The 27,590-nt window shown below is 53.4% G+C and overlaps 2 protein-coding genes and 1 long non-coding RNA gene across 23 annotated transcripts; 1 reads left to right on the forward strand and 2 right to left on the reverse strand.

Moving 5' to 3' along the window:
* Positions 1–9: 9 nt before the first annotated feature.
* Positions 10–11,664, reverse strand: IL17RC (interleukin 17 receptor C). Of its 19 annotated transcripts, none has more exons than XM_070493837.1 (19): positions 11,421–11,664; positions 11,113–11,134; positions 10,764–10,916; positions 10,414–10,488; positions 10,213–10,322; positions 9,124–9,235; positions 8,745–8,789; positions 6,824–6,924; positions 6,502–6,561; positions 4,640–4,694; positions 4,376–4,557; positions 4,233–4,283; positions 3,227–3,275; positions 2,944–3,065; positions 2,639–2,698; positions 2,052–2,100; positions 900–995; positions 757–795; positions 10–668 (listed from the first exon to the last, which is right to left on the reverse strand). In XM_070493837.1, the coding sequence occupies exons 1-19, from the start codon at positions 11,523–11,525 to the stop codon at positions 49–51; spliced, it is 2,106 nt and encodes a 701-aa protein (XP_070349938.1). In that variant the 5' UTR covers positions 11,526–11,664; the 3' UTR covers positions 10–48. The 19 variants fall into 19 exon arrangements, with proteins under 19 accessions (XP_070349938.1, XP_070349936.1, XP_070349935.1 ...); XM_070493835.1 differs by having other exon boundaries at positions 3,227–3,272; positions 6,785–6,924; XM_070493834.1 differs by having other exon boundaries at positions 6,785–6,924.
* Positions 11,665–12,536: 872 nt separating this feature from the next.
* IL17RE (interleukin 17 receptor E) lies at positions 12,537–23,841 on the reverse strand. Of its 3 annotated transcripts, XM_044753906.2 has the most exons (17): positions 23,149–23,339; positions 22,775–22,949; positions 22,436–22,451; positions 21,707–21,829; positions 20,982–21,079; positions 20,565–20,724; positions 20,330–20,469; positions 19,401–19,469; positions 18,333–18,399; positions 17,198–17,373; positions 17,065–17,112; positions 16,925–16,982; positions 16,615–16,763; positions 14,862–14,930; positions 14,311–14,362; positions 14,130–14,228; positions 12,543–13,670 (listed from the first exon to the last, which is right to left on the reverse strand). In XM_044753906.2, exons 1-17 carry the CDS (start codon positions 23,232–23,234, stop codon positions 13,114–13,116), a joined length of 2,142 nt encoding a protein of 713 aa, XP_044609841.2. In that variant the 5' UTR covers positions 23,235–23,339; the 3' UTR covers positions 12,543–13,113. The 3 variants fall into 3 exon arrangements, with proteins under 3 accessions (XP_044609840.2, XP_014703616.2, XP_044609841.2); XM_044753905.2 differs by lacking the exons at positions 22,775–22,949; positions 23,149–23,339 and adding an exon at positions 23,676–23,841 and having other exon boundaries at positions 12,537–13,670; positions 16,937–16,982; XM_014848130.3 differs by having other exon boundaries at positions 12,537–13,670; positions 16,937–16,982; positions 22,775–23,372.
* Positions 13,650–21,241, forward strand: LOC139041497 (uncharacterized). Its single transcript, XR_011496769.1, has 3 exons — positions 13,650–13,788; positions 20,312–20,442; positions 21,016–21,241. It is a non-coding gene; the product is annotated as an uncharacterized lncRNA (long non-coding RNA).
* Positions 23,842–27,590: the final 3,749 nt, after the last annotated feature.

The following is a 27,590-nucleotide window of genomic DNA, read 5'->3' on the forward strand; positions in this document are numbered from 1 at the left end:
ACAGAGACGTGTGGGAGACACGGATAGAAAAATAGCGTCTGCCTTTATTCAAGTCCTGTCCCCTGCCTCCGGTCCCATCCCGCGTCCCATCCCCGCGGTCCCCGGGGGCCGGAGGCAGCTGTCCAGGGCGGGCTGCAGGGCCCGGGCCACTTGTTCCGCCCTCTCGCCCAGCCGCGGGCCGCGGGGCCCCTGCAGGCTGCCCAGGAAGGCGGGCAGCTGTGAGGGCAGGGGGAAGACGGGCACGGCGCGGAAGAGGGCGGGCACGGCGTCCGCGTGCAGCAGCCCGTCGAAGTAGGCCCCCACGTAGCGGCCGGGCGCCCGGCCCTGCAGGAAGTCGGGCAGCACGCAGCTGAGCGAGGCGGCGAAGGCGTCGTGCGGACCGTGCGCCCCCGGCGCGGGCCCCGCGTCCTGCAGCCACTCGCGGCACAGCGCCACGGCCCCGGGCGAGAAGATCAGCACCACCAGGCCGCCCTCCTGCACGGTCCGGCGCCGCTGCGCGTGGAACCAGGCCAGGGGCCCCTGCGCGCTCAGCTCACGGCGGCTCCACAGGTCCACGGCCACGCGCAGCGGCACCTGGCACAGCGCCGACGCCAGGGCGCCCACCAAGCGCTCGAAGCCGGCGTCGTCGGCGGAGTAGAGGAGCAGAGCCGCGCGGCCCCTGGCGGCCGCTGCCAGAGAGAACAGAGGGGGCAAGACGTCAGAGGGCCGAGGCCCAGCCCGCGGGGGCGGCCCCCGCCCGCGCTCGCTCACACTCACCCCCCGCGCGGATGTCCTCCTTCAAGAGCCTCAGCCACCCTGTTTGGGGAGAGGGGCGGAGGCAGCCGGTGAGCTCAGCCGCCGCCTTCTCTTGGCAAACTCCCAGGCTACCCCTGGGGAATGGGGAGCCAGGAAGCGCTCACCTTTCACGTGGTCCTTTTTGAGAAGGAAGAGAAGAAAAAGCGCAGCGGCAAAGAGTAGGCAGGCGAGCCACACGAGGACCCAGCGCTGGTGGATGTCTAGACCCAGGGGAGAAGACAGGATAATTAGAGCCCTTACACTTTCACCCCACTTCACGAAGGAGATAAACTGAGGCTCAGAGAAATGATGTGATTTGCCCAAAGTCCACAGCACATAGTGGCAGAGCCAGTATATGAATTTAGATCCATCTGCTTGGGTGACCTTGGATAAGTGACTTCACCTTCTGCCTCAGTTTTCACCTCTATAAAATTGGGATAACAATAGTAGCTACTATATAGGGTCGTTGTGAGGACTAAATATATTAATACACAAAAAAACCACCATGCTGGGGGTATTAAGTGCTCAAATGTCAGCTGATATTATTGTCCCCTAAGCCTAGGGTTGCTGGGCCCCTGACTTCTCTCTTGGATGATTGCAGCAGCCTTCTAACTGGTGTCCCTGGCCTCTTTTTTGCCTCCAATCCATTCACCACATGGCAGCCCCAGAGATCTTCTAAAAACACAAATTTGATTATGGCCCTTTGGTAAGATCCTGCTACTGTTAAGATAAAATCCAAATTCCTCACATTGCCTCCCAAAGCCCTACATGGCCCTTGCATCCTCATCTCATGACAACGTCTGCTTCCCAAAACCCTTGGGCCACACTGGCTACCTTGGAGTTCCTCAAAAAGCACCCCATTTTCATAAAAATGCTTCTCTACCCCCCTCACCTAGATCAGCCTTCAGAGTTCAGCTGGAACCTTTCCCCCGAACTCCTCAGCCCACCGAGGTCGGGTCCACACTGTATGCATTCATGGATTTGGACACTTTTACTTTCTAGTGAGTGCTTCAGTAGCTCACACTTACTAAATGTAAGTGATTTTTGGCTAATGTCTTTCCAGCCTTCTATGGCTGAGTCGGGGCGTGGACTGTGTCTTTTTGGTGATGCTGGGATCCCTGCAAACTCTCATTATGGTTTTTGAGTGAAGGAATGACCCTCTGATTGATCTTAGCCAGTGAAGGACGAGGCCATTGCTTGTGCTGCCCCCGTGAGTGCTCCCTGTCAAGATGCCAGCTCCTGGTACAGAGAGGAAAGGCAGTTCTTGTAATACTCACACTTGTCCATTGGGCAGGCCCACAGGGCTCCCAGGTCATCATCCCACAGCTGTAAGACACAAACAAAACGAAGCCCAGAGCCCCCAGCTTGGTGTTCAACATCCACTAAGTTCTGGCCGGCCTGATCTCCAAATTCCCAGCCTCCACTGTGCCTCTTTCCCCAAACACACAGGAGGCTCCTGCAAGCCGCTCTGTCTTTGCTTATGCTGTGCCTACTGCTGATTGGTGCCTTCCTCCATGCCAGATCCAGCCTACATGAAGAGCCCCTTGAAGCTCTCCCTGGAACCCCATGCTTAGCACATGGGAATGTGGTTTTCTGTTGACTGGTTTCTGGCCAGCAGTGAGCAACTCAGGGACAGGTACTATGTGTCTTCAACTCTTAACTTCCCCAAGGCTGGACACAAAATAAACACAAATAGATAGTGGGTGGGTGCTGGAGGGACAGTGACGTGGCCCCTGCCTAGGAAGAGCGAGAGTTTTCCTGGTGCTTTCTGTTAGTCTCGGGAAGAGGAGGAAGAGGCCGAAGACAGAGTTTGAGGGCCATTGCCCTTGGGTATTGGGGCAGGGCCCTCCTGCCACCTACTCACCTGCAGACACTGGCCCGAGTGCAGGTCTTGTAGTAACTGCTCTCCAAGGCGAGCTGCCCTCTGCCAAGCCAAGGAGTAGGGGCTGTCACCTAGGGGCACCACACCTGGGCGCCCACCAGGCTGCAGCTGGCAGAACAGTAGTCAGTGGGGGTGGGGGAGGCTGGGAGATTTTTGAGAGGCCACTGAGAACCAGCACAGGGCCTGGCACAGAGGAGGGGAAAAGTTGAATAAAGGGAAAACTTGAGGCCAGGTTTGAGATGGAGCTGAGGAGGTAGGTACAAGCAGGAGGGTCCCCCAGCGCTCACCGTGGAGGCCCTGCTGAGCAGTGGGGTGCAGCCACTGGGTTCCAAGGCACAGAATGATCTGTTGTCCTGGGGACCTCGTGCCTCCACCAGCAGCATGTCATCCTTGAGGGGCCCTAGGGAGTCTGGAAGGGGTGAGAGCCCACTCTGAGTGAGACCCAACCTTGCTTGGGGCTGCCACTTGCTCCCCTCCTCCATGCCTTACATTCACCCCCAGGAGCTGGCATTTCTGGGGTTTACCCCTATTGCAACGGCCCTGCCCCAGTGTCCCCCAGGCCCCACTCACCAGCCCACAAGCACTCCTGCAGCTGCAGCTTCTCCCAGCTGCTCACCTGCTTGGAGGGGGCCAGGGTTAGGGACACAAGGAAAAGCCAGAGTCAAGGGCAGAAAGAGCAGAAGAGAAGGGACAGGTAAGGGGAGGCCTCTCGGGCTGGGGGTTCTGCACTCTGGACCTGACTTTAGGCAGATCTGGCTTCAAGCTTGGGTGATTAGGAGTCACTCTATCTTTCTCAGTCTCAGCCTTGTGAGGTCATCTGAGCCAAGGGGCCTTACGACCCTAAATTAGCTCTTTTCATGTCTGACCAAGCACTTCATACATTCCCTTCTCATCTAACCACTTCTCGAAGAGGCCTCACCTGACCACCCCACTTGCAATTGCCACCCCATTCTCCCTTATCCTCCCCCACCTTTTCCCATAGTGTTTATATACAGTTTTAACATCCTGTAACAATTTACTTATTATACCTATTGTCTGCCTTTCTCCATTAGCACATAAACTCTATAAGGGTGGGAACATTTATTGATTTTATTAACTGACATATGTATCCCAAGTGCCTAAAACAGTGCCTGGCACATGGCAGAAGCTCAATAAATCTTGAACAAATATGTTTATAATCACCCTTTGAAGCTGGAGAGCAACCCGTCCTACAGGTAGGGAAATTGGATGACGATAGCAATGACGAAAGCTGCTAGCTGGCATTTGTTGAACATCTAGTCTGTACCAGTCCCTTGGTGAAGCACTTCCCTTGTTTAATCTTCAGTACCACTCTCTGAAGTAGTTACTGTTATCATCCTCATCACACAGATGAGACTGACCGTCAGAGAGGGGGACTGACCTGCCCAGGGTCCCATGCACTGTTAGAGTAAAGACGCAGTGGAACTCCTAAAGAGGAAGCCGGCAACCACTTTGCTCCAGGGACCCGAGGATAAACTGGGTCCAGACCACTGTGACTTCTCTGGGGGTCTGCGCCGGGTCCTGCCCCCAGCCTAGCACTCTGGTGTCCCCTTCTTACCTGGACACAGAGGTTGGGGTGGCCTTTCAGCAATGGGAATTCAAGGGCCATCTGTGGAAAGAGGGGAACGGATAGGTTCAGGAAAGTTACCCCCTCTCGCCTCCCCTAACTTCCACAACCCCGGGAGCCGCCGCCTCACTTACGTTCACAGTGACATTCTCTCTGGGCAACGGCGGGACGAGAGGCTGGCAGGGGCCCCTGCCGGGTGCCTGCCAGCACAGTGTGGCCTGGGCGTGGAGGGAGCACGGTGCGTCCAGCCGCCAGCCCCGCGGGGGCAGCAGCTGCAGCCGGGCAGCCCGCCAGAGGTTCCGGTGTGCCCGTGGGTCTGCAGAGAGGGGCCAGTCACTGGGCGCCCGGCCCTCACTGGCCTGCACCATGCCCACCCTGGCCCTGGCCGGTCTGCTCACCCTCCGTGAAGGGGCAGATGCTTGTCCTGACGGAGTCGGGCTCCAGAGGCCACACCTGGAAAAGAAACAAGTTCCAAAGTTCAGTTCAACCCTCCAGGAGCATGTGCTGGGGCCTCTGTTGGGCACCTGGGATGCATCCATTCAGCCTATGTTTCATAAACACTTGCCTGGTCTTTTCACCCTTTGCAAGGCCCTAGAGGTGCACACATTTATTCTTCCAGCAAATCCTATGCCAACATCTGGCAACATCTTCATTTAACAAACTCTTTTCTTTTTGGTAAAAAATATTGTCCCTGAGCTAACATCTGTGCCAATCTTCCTCCACTTGCATGTGGGACTCCTCCACAGAATGGCTTGATGAGCAGTGTGTAGGTCCAGGCCCATGATCCAAATGAGCAAACCCCAGTCCACGGAAGGAGAGGGCAGGAACTCAACCATTGTCACCTGGTGGGCCCCCATTTAACAAATTCTTAATGAGTACCTTCTATATGTCTTAGCACTATGGTTGGCACTAGGGACCCAATAATGAAATCCACAATCACTTTGTGAAAACCTACTATGTGCCAGGCACTGTGCTAGTGTTAAGGATACATTCGTTTATTCTTTCAATAGACTTTTAAAGTCCACCTATAATGTGCTTAGCACTAGAGATAATATATTAATTTATTCAGCGAGACTTTAATTAAGAGCACCTACTATGTGACAGGCATTGTGCAAAGATCTAGGGGGGGTTACTAAATTTGAATTAGACATTATTTTCTTGCCTTCAAGGAAATAGATTCACAGTGGATAAAACATGTATATAAATTAATAAATTTTCACTCATTTATCGAGCAATTGTTGTGTACAAGAAGAAATGAGATAAGTGCCCAAATTAAAAAGGAAGTGATAAATGGACAAGGAAGGACAGAAGCGCAAGGGGATTTGGAGATTAAGAGAGGCCAGGAGGTTCGGGAAAAGCTTTGAGGAAGAGGTGACATTTGAGCTGGAAGGATTTGGTCGTATAGAAAAGAAGTGAGGGCATTTCAGGAAGTTGGAACCGCCTGAGCAAAAATGGAGGTGAGTGAATCTTGATAAGTAGCTCTATCTGGATGTAACAAAATTCCCATAGAGGGGAATCATGGGAAAGATACAGTGGGAAAGATTCAGTTGGGGGTCAGAATATGGGCCCAGATTGCCAGGGAAGTTACGGGAAAGGAGGTGGGGCCAGAAGTTATTGAAATGGTCTAGAGGAGAGATGATAGAAGCCCAAACTGGGCTGAGATGGAAAGGAGAGGGAAAGAGAATGAGAAACATTAATGTCAAAGGTAAAATAGATGGAACCTGATGACTAATTATGTGCAATTGGAGGGAGAGGAAAGAGCTACCATATATGAGCCTGAATGTGGCACACTTCCTTAAACAGCCCTATAAGGCTGGTACTGTTATTCTTCCCATTTTACAGATGGGAAACAGGCTCAGAGAGGTGAAGTGACTTGCCCAAGTTCACACAGGTAGCAAATGCCAAGAGTCAGGATTCAAACCAGTCTGAGTTCACAGCACTCGGTCTACCCTCAGGGGAGCACAAAGAGGGCATTGGAGGAGTAGAGGAAGGCTTCGGGGAGGAGATGACATCTGAACGAGGCCATGAAGCATAAATAGGGGTCCATAAGTGGATAGAGGACAGGAAGAGCATTTGGGGCATGCAACAGCCAGAAGGCATAGGACACCAAAGGTCAAGGGAGGGCCAGGCACCCTAAGGAGCCAGAGTTTCCACTTCAAAGAGGAGTGTGGAGGATGGTGAGACCAAGAAGGTGAGGGCCATCCCCCTCACCAACTCCCCAGACCCCTTCCCCTGGCCCCCAGCTGGACTCTGCTCCTACCTGAACACAGAGGCAGGGAACTATGTCTGTCTGGTTCAAGGGAATGGTCTGCGGCCCAGTCTGTGGGACAAGCACAAGGGGAGAAGTTGGGGAAGATGAGGAGGAGGAAGGCTGGAGGGCAAAGTTGAGGAAGACAGGCAGGCGGTGGTTCCCCCAGCAATGTTCCTCGCTTTAGGTGTGAGTCGCTACGTCCTCTCCAAGGTCCCCTTGGATAATGCGCTCACACCCTTAGCATGAGCATCGTCCTAGAGTGGGAATGGACTTGGGGTGGGAGAGGCCTCACCAGGTTTCTATGCCACCACGGTTTTACAGGGCCCTGGACCTGGTTCCAGTAGAGGGAGAGGCCGAAGCTCTGCTCCTCAGAGACATCCAGCACCAGGTGCACGTTGTCGCCATCTGCAGTCACGCTGAGCCAGGGCAGGGCTGCGGGGGAAGCAAAGAGAGAGTGACTTCCTCCACCTCTTCTGCACACCCAAGCCTGGGCCATACCCGCCGAGTGACCCTTTGGAGTTCCTTTAAATGCCTTAGATTGGGAGGATCCTGCAAGGCAGGGCCTGTGTCCCCGTCTCAGACCAGACTTTGTCCCCAGAAGCCGTCCCAGGGGCTGCTGTACATAGGCGGCCACAGAGGCCCCACTATATGGTCATGAGAAACTCTTCTCCCTGCTTCTCCCTCTGCAGCCATTTGAAAGATCCCGTAACCACTGTAAAATAAATCATTCTCCTCTGCTTAGAACCCTCTGACGGCCCCCCATATTCCTCCCGAAGTGAAAGCCAGAGTCCTTACAATGGCTTGCAAGGCCCTACCCAATCTGGCTGCCATGACCACTCTAACTCATTTCCTAGCACTCTCGTCCTCAATTAATCTGCTGCAGACACACTGGCCTCCTTACTAATGCTGAAACACACCAGACACACTCCTGCCTCAGTCCCTTTGCCCTGGCAGCTCCCACTTCCCTCAGATACCTACATGGCTCCTCCCTCATCTCCTTCAGGTCTTCGCTCACTAGAGTGAGGCCATCCCTGACCCCTGCAACTCCCAACCTCCCTATCCCCCTTCCCTGCATTTTCCCCATAGCACTAATCACATTGTTAGTGATTGCATATTGCACATCCCCATGTATTTACCGTGTCCTCCATCAACCCCCCAGACCCTGACTCCCAGCCAGAACCCTCAGCTCGGTGAGGGCAGGGAGTTTCATCAGTTTTGTTTATTGATTTATCTCCAGTGCTGAGGGCTATGCCTTAGGCAAAGTCATTACTCAATAAGCATCTGTTGAATAAGTGAATCAACATCTACTGAATGAATGACGACATGAAATCAATGACGGATATCTGTGTCCTCAAAGTTCTGGTGCTGAGTAGTCTTAAATGAATCACCAAAGAGGCAGGCCAAGCCTAAGTTTAAGGCAGCCAAAGGAAAATGAAGCTGAAATCATTTAAGAGTTCAAAAAATATGGGGGCGGCCCCATGGCCCAGTGGTTAAGTCCGCGGGCTCCGCTTCGGCGGCCCAGGGTTTTGCCGGGTTCAGATCCTGGACATGGACATGGCACTGCTCATCAGGCCATCAGGCGTCCCACATGCCACAACTAGAAGGACCCACAACTAAAACATACAACTATATACTGGGGGGATTTGGGGAGAAAAAAGCAGAAAAAAAAAAAAAGATTGGCAACAGTTGTTAGCTCAGGTGCCAATCTTTAAAAATAACAATAATAATAATATCACAGTGTTTCTATCTTGATCTGGGTGGTAGCCATGCAGTGTATACATAGGTAAAAATTAACTGAACTGGACAGCAAAACGAGTGCACTTTACACACTTTTCTGTATGTTATACCACAATAAAAAAGAAAATACAAAACAAAAAATAAAGCAAAAACAAAGTCCAAACAGCGTATGGGAAAAATCATCAAAACCTTCACTTTCTTACCCTTTATTTTATGGTCTAATATTATTTTTATTTTGGTATATTGGGGGTGCGCCATAATCTCGACAATGCCTTGGGCCTCTTGATGCCCCTGTTACTAACAAGTTTTTGTTATAAGGAGTGAGAGATCCACTTTATATTCCCGGTGCCTGGCACAGAGTAGGAGCTACTGCAGTTCGTGTGTGATGAGTGAATGAATGAATGTGCTCTCGGACCTTTTGGGCTGTGGCACCCAGACCTGAAGCTGACTCCAGGGGTCCCTCACGCTCCAGAACCCGCCCTCCCTTCTCCCAGCCCCGCTGCCCTAGCCCCTACCCCGGCAGCTCTGGATGCTGTCCTGGACTTCCAGCCCCCTGCAGTCTGGGGAGAGATCACAGAAAAGCCTCCAGTGGGACCGGGGGCCAAAGAAAGAAGGGGAGCAGTCCGACCCATGGGGAGCACTGGGAAGGGCTCCCTGTCCCCTAGATACCACCCACATCTATCCAGTGCCCAAAGTACCTTCCCAAGCACTGGAAAGCAATGTCACCCGGGGAGAGGAGGCACGGGGACTGACTCTGGGGAGGAGTGTAGCTCAGACCCTTGCCTGAGAGGGGATGGGTCTGGGAAGGGGGTGAAAGCAGAAGGGAAGTGGCCAGAGGGGAGAAAGACCAGGGAGACCAGGACTTGGGGCCCCTGAGGCTCTGAGGCCACTTACCAGGCAGCTGCCGTGTGAGGTTGAGTTCCTTCTGGTACCTGGGCTGAGTGTAGGACCAGATTTGCACCTCAGTCCCCAGAGCAGCCTCGAAGCAGTCAAACACTACAGAGCCCTGTGAGGAAAGGCGTGGCGGGAGGCTGGTGGCATAGGGCTCAGATTCTAGGCCAAGGGCTCTGGGGTCCTCTGCCTGGACCACTCTGCTCACCGGCTCCCATATCACAACCAATGACTGTTTATACTGTGTGACCTGAAATTCTGCCATTAACGTGTCCTTCAGGGGCCCCCAGCTCTAAAGTACACACCCTCAGTGGGTGCGTCAGCAAGGCAGGGACAGGGCCCTAGATGTTTGAGTCCCTGCCCCTACCCCTGCTGTCCTGGGTCATGTGGCTAAGCTCAGGTGTGACCCCACTGTAAATGTGGGATGTCCCCTCTCACAGAAGTGGTTCTTCTACCTGGTGCCTCAGTGGTCCTCACAGTTGCCCTGTGAGGTAGGCCAGCTGATGCTCTCCCATTCTACAGTTTTCCAGATGAGAGAAAACTGGCCGGGAGCTGGGGACCAGAGGGGAAGTCAAAGGGTCTGAGTGATTTGGCCCGAGCGGAAGTACATCTTCCAACCACATATGGCCTCCTGAGGTAGGGAGAAGCCCCACCCCCTGCACCGTGGTGTGTACATGGGGCAGACGTGCCATGGCAGGAAGTCCGGAGAAGTGGATCCAGCCCACAGACTTCCCCTCTCCACGCCTCAGCTTCTCTGTCTGGAAAATGAGGGTCATAATGCCTAGTTCATAGGGTAGTTTTGAGGATTATGAAAGAAAGGAAAAATGAAACTTCCTGAGACCTTTCAGGGCCGGGCATGACACCAGGCGTTTTACACGTATCAACTCCTTTTATTCTCACAACAGCCATATGAGGTAGGGCTATTCTTATTCCCACTTTACAGACAGGAAAACTGAGGCAAAAAGGGCTGAAAGAACTTGCTCACAGCCCTGGCAGAATCAGGATTAAAGAGATAATGCACGGGAAAGCACTTTATAGATGCCAAGTTTAGGAGGTGGGTATTGTTATTGGTATTGTTATTAGTTCACATACCACAGACTGACCGGGCTGCACGAGGGCAGCAGGCACTTGCACCTCCAGCAGGACGCAGCGGGCAGTGGGGTAGGCCTGGAAGGAGAGTACCACTTGGGCCTGGAGAGAGGCTGTGAGCAACAGGGCAGAGGGTCAGTCAGGCCCAGGGGCTGCAGGCAAGGCCCTGGCGAGGCGCGGCTGGGCCAGCCAGATTCTCCTCACCATTCCTAGGCTCCTCAGGTTCTGGATCAGCTGCTCTTCCCAATTTTTCCTCATCTTCAGGTTTTTCCCAGTGCCCTGGAAGGACCCAAGAGCAAGGCCCAGGTGAAGCCCCCTGCCCTGGGCTGGCTTGGGGCTTGGCTTCCTTCCAGAAAGGGGCATGCAAGCAGATGCCAGGCCTGGGGTCTCGGGGGTGGACAGGGAGACCAGGCTGACCCTGGGGGTCCTTCGGCCAGTGTCCTCCAGGAGAACACTGAGAATGCCCAGTGCTGCGTGACAGACTCCCTGGTCCTCAGGCCCATCTAAGACACATTCACATGTGTACATGTACTGTCACAGGATGACATGCTCACCATGCACAGCCAAGTGGACAGCCACACGCACACAGAGGTCGCAGTCGGTCTCCTGGTAGCACCTCCGCACCAGTTCAGTCTGCAGGCTTGTGGGCACCAGCACTGGGCCTGGGGCAGACACTATGCTCCCAGGTAGGCAGACCACGTCACCATCTGTGCATGAAGGGCAAGGTAGGAGCTGAGGCTGCTCTGAACCCAGAGTTTGGTTGCACCTGACACCCCAGAGGACCAAAGATCTTTGGGCTTTTCCTGAGCTGAGGGTGGGTGGTGAGAACATGGGACTGGGGCAGCCCTCCTCCCTTCCACCGACCAAGGAAGTTCTTTTCTCTCTAAAAGTAGGGCTACTCACCCCAGAGGTGGCAGGAGAGGCCCTAGGAAGGAGGTAAAGGAGAGTCAGTTTGTGCCCCCAAATCTAACCATCTTTCCCCCCCGAGACTCCCACCCACGTCTTTCTGGGCTCACTATTCCAAGCCCCTCCAAGAAGGAGACAGACCCAGCTCTTGCCCCCTGCCCATTCTTCTCTCACCCCATCAGCACCAGACAGACCAGCCAGGGCGGTTCTGGCGGCAGTGGCAGTGACAGGAGCCAGGCTGGGGCCTTGATGGGCCGCAGACTGAACCCTGAGCCTTCCCCAACACTCCCAGGGCCCAGACTCACCGGAGAGCAGCGGGCAGCGTCCTGAAGCCCCTCAAGCCGCTCCAGAGAGAGGACCACAGGGCTTCGGCCCAGTGCCAAGGACAGCAGGAACCAGGGCATGGGCATCTTCTAGGTGCCGGGCGGCACCCAGGCCTGAGGCTGTGTCCTGCCCCCCCGGAGGGGGGGGCAGACAGCCCACCTCTACTCCCACTCAGCCCCGCCCGCCCGCCTGTAGGAAAGAGGGGCGGGAATCCGTCCCCAGCCTCAGGGTCCCAGGGCTGGCTAGCTTGCGCGCTCCCTTTCCTGGGAATCCTGACTGCCGTCCCAGTCCCAGCCGAGTGCTTTCGTTTTGGCTCTGGGCACGAAGCCGGCTGTTCCTGCCCCGCCCTGTCCCTCCCACCAACACCAGGCCTGGGAGCCAGCAGCCTTGGACTGGGGTGATAGTCTCACCTCCTCCTTTACTCCCTCTCCTCCTCCTCCTCCTCTGCTGACATCTGACTGGGAGGGGCCCCTGGAGTGGGTGGCAGCAACATGGCTGAGTAAGGGAGCTCTTACTCACCCTGGGAGTCCCTAGGAGGAGGGCTCTGACGAGTGCACCCCCGGGCCTGGGCAATCCTGGGGCATTTCTGCTTTCCACGTGACCCTTTGACACAGGTTCTGGGATCCTAGGGCTCACTGGGTCCCCTCTCACTGGGCACCCCAGGTCCCTTCACACATACTCCCTGGGCCTCAGTGACCCTCAGTGGGAGAGGAGCTCTACAGGCAGTGACAATGGGCACCATAAAGTGGGCTTTTCACCACTTCCTGGCCTACGCTTAAATGTGGTATAGGAGGAAGGAACGCAGGACCAGAGCCAGGCAGACAGGGGTCCCCTCTCTGCTGTTGCCACGGGTTGGAAGTGTGATGATGGACACACAGCACGTTTCTGAACCTGCTTTTTCCTCTCTTCTCTCGATGAGTCACGGTGAGGATCAAGATCCTCCTTTGCCTTTTCAGAGGCATTGCTGGTGAGAACATGCAGATGTGGATGTGGACATGGAGGATTCGAGCCCACACACTGATGCATAACAACCCCAGGCAGGGTGGTACTGACCCTTCCCCCAGTTCAGCACCCCAGGCATACCAGAGAAGCACGCTGCGTTTCTTAGTTTAGCCCTCATGGTTATCTTTATTCATCTTTCTCCCATCTTGGTCTCCACTGTCCCACTTTTGCCCAGGGCCAAAGCCTCTTTCCCAGGGTCCTGAGCCCTCCCTCCCTCCTCCTCTGGGCAGGTCCCAGGTCTGGGAAAGGGGGATCCCTGGCTCCCAAAGGGGTTTTCCCTCACAACCTGGAGCCACCCCCGGCTCAGAACTGCCAGAGCTCCTACCTCCGCTACCTCTCCAACCTGGACTGGAGCACGTGCAGATCACTCTCTTTCTGGAACTTGGGAGAGAGGAAGTGGGAAGATCCCCCACCCCCAACAGGACTAGGGGCAGAGAAGGTCTCAGTAGAGCGTAGCTCTCTCCCTGAGGGTTCTGAGAGGCAGGGTAAGCACGAGGAGGAAGCGGGACACACGTGGGGACTGGCTGGGACAGTGAGTGAGGTGCTCTGCCCCCAGGCTGGGAGGCAGAAAGTAAGTCTTTTTGGCCAGTCCTGAGGGGTCACCCCGAGGATTCCAGGGTAGAGGCCCTAGGCTTGCGGCCGTGGACATCCTCCGGTGCGGCGGGGCTCTGCTCAGCCTTGGTGAGCAAGCTTGGCGGCCTCGCGTTCCAGCCGGCGGCACAGCTCCAGGCGACCACGCAGGCACGGCCCAGCCCCAAGGCGGCCCCAGCTGATGGCTTCGGTGGAAGGCCGCGCGTCCAGCGCCCGCAGCAGGCGTGGGAGGTCGCGCAGCAGGCGGTAGCGCGGCAGGGCGCGCAGCGGCGCGGGAATGTCGCCCTTGGCGCAGAGGCGACTGAAGTAAGCGAGCAGCAGCAGCGGGCGCGGGGCGGCGCGAAGCAGGGCGCGCAGGGGCGCGGCGCGGGGATCCGGGCCATGGGCCGGGCGGGGGCCGGCGCTACTCCACAGCAGCAGCACGGTGCCCCGCTCCCGTGCCACGCGCGCCCGCGCCGCCCACAGCCACGGCAGTGGACCCACGCGTGCCACGCGCGTCCCCTCCCACAGGTCCACGATCACGTCGCGCCCGCCGCCCAGCGCTGCCCGCAGCAGTTCAGCCAGTGCTCCCACCAGGCGCCGCTGTGCCTCTGAGTCCGCCGCGTGCAGCAGCAGCACCGGCCGCGCTCGGCCCGGGCCTGGGGGCGGGAGCCACAGATGAACAGGGTCGGGGCTAAGGGACAGTCCAGCCCTCTCCTCCCCGGCCCTGGGGCTACATCATAGAGGGCCCGCCGCAGTTCTGGATCTGTGCTGGAGGTGGGTATCCAAGCAGTTTTAGCCTATAAGGTGCCTTTGGGCTAATTAGATAAAGGCGCCCCGGAAGGGGCGAGGGCCAGGGCGCTAGGCTTGGCAGGTGCGTCGCAGTCTGGATTTCCGCCCCACACTAGCCTCTTGCCCAGAGACAGTATAGTAAAACACCTGCACAGAGGGACCTTTGCCCTGCCTTAACCATTCCTGCCCACTAGGGGGCCTGAGGCTCAGCCCTGGGGGTAGCAGAGAGCTGGGTGCAGTCACAGGGAGCCTGGGCACGGGAGCGGTGGGGGGCAACTAGCCTAGGAGCTGGGCTGAATCCAGCAGGTTTCCCCAAGTGAGCTTACCTGACAGTGGGCGCCGGTGGGTGAGGACCAGAACAACGCCCAATAGGGTGGTGAGGACCAGCAGTGCCAAGATCAAGAGTCCCAGGCGTCTATGAGAGACTGAGTCAAGCAGGGTGAGGCCAAGCCAGGCTCCCCGGCGCCCAACCTCTGCCCTAAGTGCCCTCCCCCCTCAAGAACTCACCATCTGGACATAAGAGGCGCTTCCAGGCAAACTGCACATCTGACCTCCACACCTGAGGGCACAGAGCGCCCCACCCCTGTGAGCCAGGGTAGCCTCTCCTCACAGGGGAAGTTGAAAGAGGCTTGGGGATGAGAAGGGGAGGCCCCCCGGATAGGGAATTTCTCCAGCACAGGGTTTGCATCTGGTGCAGGTCTGGCTGGGCACAGAACAAGTCAAGAGTGGCAAACCCCAAAAGTAAACTCAGAGTTGGCCACGGTGTCCATGAGGACCTGGCGGGAACAGGCCCCGACTGAGGTAATCAGCCACCACTGAGCTCCAGCCCACTGTCACCATGCCTGAGTGCAAACACAGAACACCAGGTTTTCTGATTTTTCAAGAGAAGCGAGAAATCAGCTTTTTAAAATATGACATCTCCCAGTATTTAAATGGTGGCAAACAATTCCAATTTCAAACACCATGCAGGCCGAACCAAACGTTTTTGCAGACTGGATTTCCCGCCTGTGGAGTGGATGCTAGGGGAGTGTGTACAGACTGAGGGCAGGAGTCCTTACCAGGACACAGCCCCCCGGCCTCAGGGAGGGGATGATGAGGTCTAGTGTCACTGGGCTTGAGCCTTGAGTCTGTTGGAACAAACAACAGAATGACCGTCCCCATAGAGCAAATCTGGCTTGGTCGAGCCTCTGAGTCTTTGTTCATGCTGTTCCTCCTTTCTACCCCCCACCCCCACCCAAATCCTACCCAGGCTGAAGGCCAAGGCCACTCCTGAAGCCTTCCCTGGCTTCATTCCCAGATCCTGCTGATCATTCCCAGGTCTGAACTGCTGCACAGATACACATTAATCAGGCAATCAGACACTCATCAACAAACATACTCTGGGCGCCTACTCTGGGCCAAGCCCTGAGGAAAGAAGGCGGGCGCAGACGTCGTCTCTGTCCTCCAGCAGCTCACAAACCAGGGAGGCTAATTGTACGCTGCCTCCCTTCTCTGTCCTGCACACCCGAAGGGGTGGCTTGTCCATTGGAAAGAATCTAAGTTGTGGAGTCAAGAGACCACGGTTAATAAAGTCAGGCTTAACTATTGCCTTTGTGGTCCTGGGTGTGTGATCTTTGCGTAGAGATAGTTACCTTCCTCCCTGAGCTCAGTTTCTTCATTTGTATATGAGATAATAATCCTTACTTTACTGGGTTATTGAGAGCATCACATGGGAACACGCATGTGAACACCCTTTGTAATACACAGTGCAGCGTGTATTCATTTAGTAGTAGTAGCTATTCTCACACTGTGGACTCCTTAGGGGCAAAGACTGTGTTATATACTTTTCTTGTATCTCCCAGGGCCTAATACAGGGGAAGCACCGAGTAGGCACTCAATAAATGCATGCTGAATTGGACGGAATTGATTGCCATCTGTCTACAGGCAGAATGCGGCTCCACCCTTTGTTCTGGGTGCTGGTTAGGGAGGTGATCAGAGTCTCCATCCTTGGGAACACCCTCCATCCCCTAGCACTACCCCACCCCGTCCCAGACCCCGTTCTCCAGCCCACTGTGAGCAGGTGCTGACGCAGTGGCTCTCAAATCATGGCTGAACTCAGTGGAGGTGGTCTTCTCCCAGCTACAGAAACGAAGGAGTCCACGGATTTAGCTCTCAATTTTAGGTTATCCCACATGACTTTGTCTTAAATCTTAAGCATTTGCTACCACCCCTGCTTGGGAGCCTCAGAGAATGCAAAACAAACAAGCTGCAAGTGAGCATTTAAGAAAAAACTGAAAAGAGCTAGTCATGCTTAGCTTGGTGCTGTGGGTTTGTGGATATATTTGTGGGTTTATATCAGATACACGGAAGAGAGTCTGCTAGTCAAAGTGTTCTTAGTTCACATGATAGACTTAAATCTGTCAGTCGTTTACAGTATTGTGCAAAGAGCACTTCAGCTTCTAGGGGCTCTGCCTCCCAAGACGGTCAGAGAACTTCTGCCAGGTGCCTTGTGGAGGCAGACAGGAGCATGGTGGGAGGGGACAGCTCAGTTCAAGAGAGGGCATCAAGGTAATACGTGGCAGCAGTTCTGGGGGGCCAGAGAACAGCTGGATGTGGGAGGACCAGTCACTTATCTCTGTTTATCCCTGTAAGTTCAGAAACTAAAAGGAATTCGAAACTGCTCCAGCAAAGACCCCACTGAGGAGCCAGTGAACAAAGGCAGATCCAGTCAAGGAATAACCAGATGCTGTGAAGTCAGAGAGTTGTTTGCCTTCCCCTGCTGTGCTCTGAGTAACAGGACCAAGTGGGGGCCAAGTCCTGGCTAGGCCATACCTGGCTGATGCTGTACACAGGGGGCAGCAAGCCATTCTGCCCCAAGCCTGGGTGGCTCCAAGCAGCACTGAAGGTGGCATGCGTCCTCGAGGAGAAGTGAAGGATCAGCTGCTGGGCTTGGGTATCCATGCTCACATTCCAGGACGGGGCTGCCAGGGAGTGGGAAAGGGCATCATGTGAGAGACCCTGCTTGTGGGAGGTAATAGGAGCTTGGCTGCAGTTGACAGAGAAGTCAGGGCAGGGCTAGAGTCTGGCTCGGTCACAGTTGGGTGAGGGTGAGATGGTGGGAAGGGGTCCCAGCTGGGGTCACTTTTTGGCTCACCAGTCCGGTGGGGGCATTCAACGTGGCTGCTGTTTCCAAAAGAGAACTGAGAAATCCAAGAATGGCAAGTGAGCAAGCTCCAGGCGCCATCCATACCCCTACCCATCCCCTCTTGCCCATGCTCGTACCTTGAAGCAGAGCTGGGGGTGCAAGTCCACCTTCTCCAAAACATACCACTGTGGTGGGAGAAGGGAGTCAGTGAGGCAGCAGGGCCCTGGGCCCCAGTGCCACCCACCCAGGCCCTGGGGAGGCCTGTCTCACCCCCTCAGACTCTTGAGCCGTGGCATTGGGGAGGTCTTCGCAGAGAGTGCGCCGGCCCTGCCTCTGGCAGAGGGAGGCCTCCAGCTTCAGGGGGCAGCGCAGTGTGAGGGCCATGACCATCTGACTGTGCTGGCTGTAGTCAGTAAATTGCACTGACTTCCAGAAATCCGAGCCGTCTGGGCAGGAGGCAGGACAGAGAGTGAGGCCTGGGGAGGCCTGAGCCCTGCCTCGGGGAAGCCTCACTTTGCCACCCCCATCTCCAGGGCATCAAGAGACAACTCTGTGAAGGTGCCCCACACCTTCCAGGTACTTGCTGACCTTTTAGGTGCCCAATAAACATATGTGCCTTCCCCAGCCCGTTTTATTACCTCTTTTATTTAGCTGTCTCCTCCCCTTCCTGGGCTCCATACTGGCCACTTCCTTGCTGCTCCCCAAACTTGAAACGTTCATACCTTTGCTTAGGTTCTTCACAGAACCAGGAATGCCGTCCCTTCCCTTCTCCACTTTCTAAATCCTACCCATTTTCTGAGCCCAGCTCAGGTGCCACCCCCTCTAAGAGACCTTCTCTGCTCACGACAGCCCTCACGGGCTTCTCCCTCTCCTGAGTTCCTGCCCTACAGCCGAGTCCTTAATTACAACCCTGCCCTGGGCTGCAGGCCGCGTTTGTGCTACTCGTTTGTCATGTTAGAGCAGCCAGTCTCTTCAACTTGGGGACAATGATGTGCGTACAGCACTTTAGATGTCATCAACTACTTTCACAGATAATACTGAATTCAAGCTTCATAAACAGTTGGAAAGTAAGGCAGTGCAAGTATCATTATTTTACAGATGGGGAAACTGAGGCTCAGAGAAGAATCAGTGGCAGAGCTGGGATGTGACCCCAGGTCTTCTGGTCCATTCTCATAGGACACTACCTCTTGGGTCTCATATTTCTGTACAATGTTCAATACTGATCTATTGGCAGACTGGTCGGTAGATACAGTAGCCCTGTTCACCCACTGACTCCAGGGAAAGTGCCTACATGCCTTCTGGGGCTTCCTCCGACACGGGTGTGAAGTGTGTGTGCATGTATGTGTGTAAGAGAGAGACAGGGAGAGGCTGTGCATGCACAAGAATGCATACGAGCAGCACTCACAGGCTTCAGGCCAGCTCTGGAAGGGACATTTTTTGCGTCTCACGGTGTCCTCTTGCAGGTAGGATGCCTGGGGGGACAGGGGAGCGGGCACGGAGGGTCAGAGGAATGGCTTTTCCTATATCACTCAGACCTGAAACTCATTCTGACTTGACCTTACCCAGATGCACGCTGCCTGAGCTGGCAGGGCACTGAGGAGGGGGAGCAGTGTGAGGTGTGGGCAAGGATGGGTGCTGCTTGACACTTGGAGGAGGGACTCCAGAGTTTAGGAGCGAGATCAGTAAGGGAGAAGCTGAGTCCTTTTCTCCCTGGAGAGGAGAACCTATCCCCGGAAAGAGGGAGATTGTGAAATCCACATTCCTCAAATTTTGGCTTCCCTAGCCTCCAGTCTCAGCGATTCCCAGGGTGCCCAGTGCCCTGTGTGGGCCCCTCCCCCAGGACTGCCCAAATGCCCAATGGTCGTCCACCCTGGCAGGTGCTTGTTCCTCCAGATCTCAATGAAAATACAGAGTTGAATAAGAAAGATCTTACTTTACAAATAGAAGATAATAATAGTAAATTCGTAGAACCAATTCCAGATCTCTACCTGAACCCTCTCTTTTGTCTCCTCCTCGGTGACAAGGCCTCCTGCCTTTTCTATCTAAAGAAGTCTTAAAGCCAGGCATCTCAGACTTATAAGGAGAGAAGGAGGACTGCCATGGAAGGCTGGGGGGGAGTCAAGATTTTGGGGGCCATGTAGAACTTTGCAGTGGCCACGTGCCCCCATTGTGACTCCTCAGAACACACATTGAAGGCAGTTGTCTATTCTGCCTCTGTGGGCTGAGGCCAAGTCTGAACCAAGGGAAGCTGGGTTTGGATGGGGCTGAGGTTGGAATCACCCCCAATTATGTCCCATATTCAGGAGGACCCTTCCATCTCTGACCACAGCCAAGCTGGCATCAGTCTTCCCAAGCATCTCGTTAATACCCAATTCTTTTTAAACCTGACTTACTGGAGATATGCTTGACAAACCTCCCTATCTGGGGGCCTAGGGGTGCAGCATGGACAACCCACAGCTTTTCCTCTGCTCACCTCTATGCACAGACAGGGCAGAAGGAATTCATAAGGCAGGTCTACAGCATGGCCCCCGGACACAATTTTCTGTTGATGAAGCAGCAAAGGGAGAGAAGAGATGCCTGAGAAAGGGTACAGCCACCTCGTACATGAGACTTATTTCTCTCGCTAAGAAATTTCCTCTCAGGGGGTCTCTGCTCTATAGTCTCACTATTTGCTCTAAATGTCTCCATATTATATGGAGTTGGGGGGGGAGGGAGGAGATAGGGAAAGGAATATACATTTATTGAGCCCCTACTGTATGCCAGGTAGGGTGCTAGGTTCTAGAAGCATTAACTCAATTAATTAAATGCTAGCACCAGAGTGATCTTGGGCAGTATTATCACCATTTGTAAATGAAGAGAGCTGAGGGCCTTGGGCACAGCAGCAGTCCCTGCCAACGGTACCAACTGTTATGGGCATCTGTGACAACTGGAGGTTACAGTGGGGTGTCAGAGCCTGGACTGGGAGCATGGGGGACATCTCATTCTCTGAGGGGCAGCAACAAAGAGAGGAGATGGAAAGGAACCAAGACAGATGTGACCACTTCATTTTCTCAAAGAGAAGAACCTCTTGGGGGAACTGAAAAGGCTTCTTAATGCAAGCTGAATCTCACTGAGGGTCCTCTCATAGGGGGAAGTGCTGTATTCATTTCTCTGCTAGGCATTCAGCGTTGCTCCAGGTCTCTGCCTGCCCCTGCCTCTCCTCTCCTCCTAGGGGACAAGACCCCTTGCGTTTTCTGTCTAGTCCAAAGAAGTCTTAATGCGAGGCACTTCAGACTCGTAAGGAGGGCTTGGACAACTCCCATCTCTCTCTGGGCCTCAGTTTCCCCATCTGTTCAATGGGTAGGTTCTTTCTGCTCTAGCGCTCTGTGATTTGGCTTTTTACAGGGAGATGGCACTCCATACCTTGGCATCGAAGGGACTGCTCAGCTCTTCGCACTCCAGTGCCCACTGGTGACAAAGACGCACGCTGACCTCAGGGCCTGGAGGAATGGTCACTTGAATAGCCCGTGCCTCAGGTAGCAAGTCAAAGGAGAACTCGGGCCCTGGGGAGAAGCGGGACTTGGTGGCCTTGTCTCTCAGGCTTAGCGCAGGCGCCACTACTTGGCTGCACCCAACCCCCATCACACCCCATGCCTACCTCCATGCCTCTGTGAGCCGGGTCTGGGGAGACCTTCCACTGCCTCTGGATCCGAAGGTTGGGTCCTTTTGGAGCGCAGCCCCTTGTGGGAGGTATCTGGGGAGGGGCCGGAGGTGTGATGGCCCTTCTTAGACAGGCAACAGCTACTCAGCAGCTCCCTCTGTAGGCAGAGATCAAGGTTGGCCTTAGGCTAGGAATCAGGAACTCTGCCTTCTATTCCTGTTTCTGGAAGCTGGGGCTCCACAGGCAAATTGCTCAACGTTTAGGCCTGAGTTTCCCTACCTCTGTAACAGACAGAACAATCTACTTCATCTCCACAGTTTCTATCTCTCTCGTGTGACTGGAGAATAAAATGAGAGGCCAGACAGGAGAGGGCCATAGGGTGTAGGGCAGGGCTGATCCAGGCTGGAAGGGTACCTGAGCAGATACCAGCATCTTGTGTCTCCTACAGAACTGGAACTTGTAAGACTTGTGGGAATTCTGCACCAGGAGGTGGAACCAGCCCCACTGACGGCCTGCACAGAAGAGGACACATTTACCTTCATTGCCACTCCCCTACCTGGAGATGTGGCCTAATGTTGGAGAGCAAGTCATTTTAGATCAAGGAGGTAATGACATCAAACTTCTTTAGTCCTGAAAGTCGCGATACAATAAAAAAAAGGATTAATTTCTTAAGTAAAGACAAAGCTATATGTATATCTATATATACACAAAGACGTTCATTGTACCACTATTTGTAACAGTGAAAAATTAGAAACTGCCAACTTTTAAGCAGTGTATGGGCAGGCACTGAGCTAGGCAATGAAAATACAGAGTTGAATAAGAAAGATCTTACTTTACAAATAGAAGATAATAATAGTAAATTCGTAGAACTAAAACATTTTGATCCCAAGAATTGGTATACCAGCTGAAATGAGAAACACCATCACAGAATGATATGACTGAACTCACGACTGTCAGTCACGGTGTGCTACATGAGGATGACCTGAGTCTCTGCTGAGACTGACAACAGGAAAAACATCTGTTCTGGTATAAGTCCCAGTTTGCCTGAGCCTGGTCCCCCCCCCCCCCCCCCCCCGCTCCAAAAATGCCCCTGAATTCACATCTCCACTGAGAATGGCCCAAAGAGCTGTTTCTCAAACCTGAAAGATCTGACACCAGACGCAGGCACAAACAGTAGGCGCAGTGCCAGAGTCCAGCACACAAAGGCTTTCGAGAGACGGGGAGGACCAACTGGATACGGCAAGGAATATAGGCAGCCCTTCCTGTGAAAGATGAAAAGGAAATCAAATGGTAGGGTCCAAGGAGGTCCCTCCTGCCTCAGACAAGTTGGACTTGAGGCTGAACTCTGCCACTTACATCCTGGCCATGTGACCGTGGGCAAGTTACAGACCTCTCTAAACCTCAGCTTACTCATTCATAAAGTGGGGCTGCTGTCAAGATCAAGTAAGATAACGTGTGGGAAGATGCTTTATAGAGTAGAATGCACCATAAAATATGAAGGATCATTGTTGTGTTACTGACAGGAGTGAGGGACCAGTTAGGGGGAGTGCCTGGAGATTTACCTGCGCCTCTAATTTAACCCTCCCCATAGCTCAGCAGTAACAGTCTTCATCGTGCAATCATCTCCACTGCGCTGCTATACCCTCAGAAACTGAGGGTCGGAGGGGTTAAGTGCAGAAGCCACACGGGCAGTATGTGGCAGAATTCTAATGCAAATCCAGGTTTGCCTTGATTCTAAACCCCATGCTTTTTCCTTGATACTATGCTACTTCCCAGGTTGGGAACCAAAAATTAGAATGGAAGGCTCCCTGGGGATCTGGAACAAAAGGGATGTGGAAAAGAGGAATGAGGCAAACAATGAGACTCACCAGTGAACTTGTCATCCTGAAGGCACAGGGCCCAGCAGGGAAAAGAAAGGAGAGAAGTATAATTAGTAGGGATTCTCATAAGGAGGTCTCGCAAATCATCTAATTCCGAGGCCCATAAGCTAATAGCCCAACCCCTCTGGCTCTTTTCTTCCCAGTTCCACCTTACCCAGGCTCTCAGTGCACCAGGACCTTGGCTACCCCTTTGAGACCGTGTAGAGGACACACTGAGGCTGCCCCAAGAGCACAGGGACTGGAGAGGTAGGGAAGGACAGGCAGGAGAGTGGGGAGCTTTACCAGCCCGTGCCAGGAAGGTGTTCCCACTCGGCGGCGGGGCCTTACCATGTGGGAGGCTAGCAGACAGCGGGTGCTCCAGTGGGACAGGGAGGGGCAGGCAATCCCAGGGCAGGCAGAGAGGCCAGTGAGCAGCAGGAGGAGAGGCAGGAGCAGGGCAGCCAGTCCGGGGCTCCCCATGGGCTTCCGTGGGGTCAGGGCACCCAGAACATGGCTGCACGGCCTGAAGGTGGGCGGCAGAGCCTTGCTGTGCAGCAGCAGGGAGCGCAGTGCCAGCAGGAGTCCTCGCTTCAGCCTGCCCCTGCCCCGCCCTGCCCTAAAGCTCCTCCTCGATCCTAACCAGCCTGCCAGGCCGCATTCCTTCTCCTTCAAGCGGAGGGACTGAGGGACGCTTGCCCCCCAGAAAACCCTACTGGCCCCACCTGGTGGGCGAGGGGCTTCTGCTCTGGCAGAGAAATAACAGGAAGGAGGCCAGCACTGGGTTCGGGGGATGGCGGGCTGCACCCATTTCTTAACCCCTCCTCCTCCTGCAACACCGTGCAGATCTGACATGCCCGTTAACCTGCTCTTGGACTTGGGTCTCCCCTGGACACATGCTTCATCTCCTCACTTAGAGAGTTAACAGAGCCGTTAAGCACTACCCTGTATTGGGTGCTGGAGACAGAGGTGACTGAGGCACCGTTTAAAGTCGGGCAGAACAACAAGAAAGCACTATAGGATGCACATAAACCTCACATGCCCCCATATGCATCCCAGTTCCCCATCTGGCTGCTCTCAGGACTATAGCTCAGCCTTCCTCTCTCTAACCATTGGCCAGTTCCAGCTCTTCTAGGCAAAGGGCTCCATGCTAAGGGGGCCTCCAGCTTCGAGGACCAGTACAGTCTGCTCAAGAAGCCCCAGAGCTCATAGCTGAGCCCTGAAGCTGAGGGAGCGGGCCCCACGCACTGACCTGGTTTCCTGTGGTTTCCGATGCTGACGAGGCTCCAGTCTTTGTGGGGACCCTCCCCATCATCCCACAGCTTCCTCCTGCTCATGGAGCACTTGAGCTGCTTCAGCTCTCACCTTGGCGACACACACAGTAGGAAATCTGGTGCACACCTGCCAGGCGGAGGCATCTTGAGACGGTCATTGTCCATCTGCACTTTCCAGCAGCCTGACCTTAGCCTTCTTTAGCTCAGTTCTAGTTCCCAAGTCTTCAGGCCACTGTCTGAAGACCCCATCCTACCCATTATCCTAAAAATACCCTCTAGCTTTTGAGTTCCTTAGAAGATACGGACCCTTTCTATTTCCTGATGTTTCTCCAATAGCTAGGGGTGAACGTCATGAAATAAGTGCTCTGTAATTGAATAAATACAAATTATAATAATTTCCATCTAAGTAGCAGTTTATCTGTTTCACATTTCACCAAGCACTTTCGTATTTGATCCTCCCAACCACCTTGTGAGACGGGTGAGAATTATTGTTTTCATTTCACAAAGAAACAAGGAAGCAGGTGCTGGCCCGGTGGCATAGTGCTTGAGTTTGTGTGCTCTGCTTCAAAGGCCCAGGGTTCGCCGGTTTGGATCCTGGGTGTGGACCTACACACCACTTATCAAGCCATGCTGTGGCAGATGTCCCACATATAAAGCAGAGGAACATGGGCACGGGTGTTAGCTCAGGGCCAATCTTCCTCAGCAAAAAGAGGAGGATTGGTGGCAGATGTTAGCTCAGGGCTAATCTTCCTCAAAAAAAAAAAGAAAAAGAAAAGAAAAGAAAAAGAAATAAGGAAGCAGAGAGGAAGATGATTTGGCCAAGGTCAAGGTCTCTAGCCCAGGAAACTCCACTTCTGCTAGCCTCTCACAGTTCAATTCTCTTAAGGTCTCTCCTCCCACTGCCTCATCTCCCTCTGCTCCTGGGAACCCAAAAAAAGCCAGCCTGACACAGTTGTCTTTTGGCCTTGGAGCGCATCACTGAAAACAAACCAGTAAGGTGTGAAGGGAGTAAAGGGTGGTTTGGCCATACTAAAGATAGGTTAGGGAGTCTTCCCCCAGATTTTTACCTAACCCACAGTGGTTTAGATCTAAACAGATCATGCATTCTCCAAAACTGGGGGCATGAAGCGAGAAACTTGGTTCCATTCAACACTCCTCTTTCTTGACTGCTTACATCTGCTGATCTGACTCTCACAGTGAAAATATTTGATTAATTGCTCCCTGACCCTGGCTAAGGTATGGTAGGAGAAGCAGGAAAGAAACAAATAGAGAGACGCACACACACACACAAAAGAAAAGAATAATAAGAATAGAAAGGGAAGAAAAGGAGCCTGTAGAAAAGGAAAAGGAAGAAAGATGAGGAAGAAAGAGGGAAAGGAGAGAAAAGGAGGTCTGTGTTTTATTTATTGTCTGGCTGGTTTACTTATTTATTGTGGAGCCTGTTCCAAAAAGGATTTACAGTAAAAAGCAGGGCAGGCGAACTCCAGCACACCCTGGGGAAGGGGAGGGCATCAAATCAACATTTGCTGAGCTCCTGCTCTCAGGCTCTGGCCATGTGCTTTGCCCACAGTATCTCATTCTGTTAGTACTACAACCCTAGAGGTCTTATTAAACCATTTTACAGTCTAGGAAACTCTAGGAAGATTAAGTAACTTATCCAAACATGATAATCAAGAGCTAGGATTCACTCCCATGTCTTTCTGGCTCTCTGCCAGAACACACTGCTTGGGAAGATCTGTGGGAAGTCAGAGGGCTTCTGGTGGTCCACAGAAGTGCTAGATTTACGGGCCGGCCCGGTGGTGCAGTGGTTAAGTGCGCACGTTCCCCTTCTCAGTGGCCCGGGGTTCACCGGTTCGGATCCCGGGTGTGGACATGGCACCACTTGGCAAAAGCCATGCTGTGGTAGGTGTCCCACGTATAAAGTAGAGGAAGATGGGCACAGATGTTAGCTCAGGGCCAGTCTTCCTCAGCAAAAAGAGGATTGGCAGTAGTTAGCTCAGGGCTAATCTTCCTCAAGGAAAAAGAAAAAAAGAAGTACTAGATGTAGTGGTGTGATGTAGCTGGTAGGGTGAACAATGTGGAGAAAGAAATTGGAAGTTGGAAAGAACAGAGGAAAGTAGGTCTTCTGAAAGTGAGTTTTCAGTGGTTGGACTTCTAGGAGAGCAGAGATTGTTTGGCAAGCGTTGACAAGGTGGGAGTAACTCTGTGGCTGGAATAGGAGGTGGCCAACTGGAGTAAAGGCAACAGAAGTGTGTGGCAGGCCTGCAGCACAGAGGCCCTGCCCTCTTGAAAGGTGACTAAGGCCTGTCTCACTTGTGGTTTGTGTGTGAATGAGCTGACCCAGACTCCATGCTCTAATAACCTTTACTTGGGGACCAAGCCAGGAGCTCAGGAGGTCTTGGCAAGTCTCCCTGCACATGCTCAGGTACAGAGTACACGGTGGGGGCCTTGGGCAGCCGTTCTTCTTGTCCGAGCCTTACCCATGCACAGACCCTGCTCAGACCGTGCAGCATCGCCAGGCTCTGCCTGTAATGGCCGAGTCCTAAGGTCTGATGGGCAACTGTGGCTATTGTTAGGGCACCCTGAGCAGGAAGGTCCAACCAATCAGCCCAGTGTAAACTAAGAGTAGACAAGTATCCCTTCCTCATTTCTGCTCTTCCAAAAGAGATCAACCTCCAGAATTCTGAGGCAAGAAATTATGCCTAAGAGAAGAGAAAGGGAACCCTAATCTGAGGGGGGGATGCCAACACTGCTCATCAACGGAAAGGTTTTTGATAGTAAGCACCAACTATGTACTAGACTGTTCATGTACATTATTTTGTTTAATCCTCATGAGAAGCCTGGGTGGTAGCTACCTTGATCCCCACGTGTCAGACCAAAAACAGAGGCTCAAGTGTCTTGCTCAAGACAGAAGGTAGCAAAATGCCTGGCTAGAATTCCAACCTAAGTCAGTCTGATATCAGGAGCTGTGTTCGTTCCACCATACCGCCTTTCTCATGGACTAGATGCTAAGGGTCCCTCCAACACCTTCATTCTCCACTTCTGTAAGCTTCAGGGAGTAATAACCATTTCTCACATTTATCTAGTTTTACATAATTCACAAAGCACCTTCACAATACTTCACCTTATTGGATCTTCAAAACAATCCTACGAAATAGGCAGGTTTGATCTTGGCCATATGATCTTAGGCACATGATCACGTTGGTACCTGAACCCCAGACTTCTAATCCAAATACAGTATTCTTCCCACTTTATCAAAGGGGATCTTGTTTGCTTCAGGGAATGCTACAATCACGAGGCCAGAAAAAATGTTTGGAAAAACCCAGAAAAGAGGAATCTCAACAACCCAAGAAGCAGACAACTAAAATATACCAAATGGTTTGTTTGTATGTGTGTTGACAAGAATTTTCATAATTTAAAGGTCTTTAAAAGAACTCCAAGATTGTAAAGTATGATTCTAATAATGAGAAATTTTGGGGGTCAGCCCTGGGGCCAAGTGGTTAAGTTTGCACACTCCGTTTCAGCGGCCCAGGGTTTTGCCGGTTTGGATCCTGGGTGCGGACATGGCACCCATGCTGAGGTGGCATCCCACATGGCACAGCCAGAGGCACTCACAATTAGAATATACAACTATGTACTGGGGGACTTTGGGGAGAAGAAAAAAAAAGATTGGCAGCAGTTGTTAGCTCAGGTGCCAATCTTTAAAAAAAAAAGTCAAAAAAATTTTTAACTTTTTTGTGTGTAATAATTATTGGCATCTCAATTCTTCGAAAATTAACAACCCGTGCCTGGTGCACTAACTCCATCACCCAGGCATTTCCACCTGCTCCTCTCTGCTCTCTCAATCCTACCTCTGCTTCAGTCTACGTCTTTTCTCGGTGAAATACATCCCG

Source organism: Equus asinus, chromosome 21 (assembly GCF_041296235.1).
Source record: "Equus asinus isolate D_3611 breed Donkey chromosome 21, EquAss-T2T_v2, whole genome shotgun sequence".
NCBI lineage: Eukaryota > Metazoa > Chordata > Mammalia > Perissodactyla > Equidae > Equus > Equus asinus.

Coding starts and splice junctions, on each gene's coding strand:
- IL17RE (XM_014848130.3), bottom strand. CDS start 23,278: ATGTCAGATCTGCACGGTGTTGCAGGAGGAGGAGGGGTTAAGAAATGG. Junction 20,725..20,981: donor AGATGCTGGTATCTGCTCAG/GTACCCTTCCAG, acceptor CTCTGCCTACAG/AGGGAGCTGCTGAGTAGCTG. Junction 13,671..14,129: donor CCACCGGCGCCCACTGTCAG/GTAAGCTCACTT, acceptor TCCCGCCCCCAG/GCCCGGGCCGAGCGCGGCCG.
- IL17RC (XM_070493834.1), bottom strand. CDS start 11,525: ATGCCCATGCCCTGGTTCCTGCTGTCCTTGGCACTGGGCCGAAGCCCT. Junction 6,925..8,744: donor CAGCATCCAGAGCTGCCGGG/GTAGGGGCTAGG, acceptor CTTCCCCCGCAG/CCCTGCCCTGGCTCAGCGTG. Junction 4,558..4,639: donor CATCTGCCCCTTCACGGAGG/GTGAGCAGACCG, acceptor CCCTCTCTGCAG/ACCCACGGGCACACCGGAAC.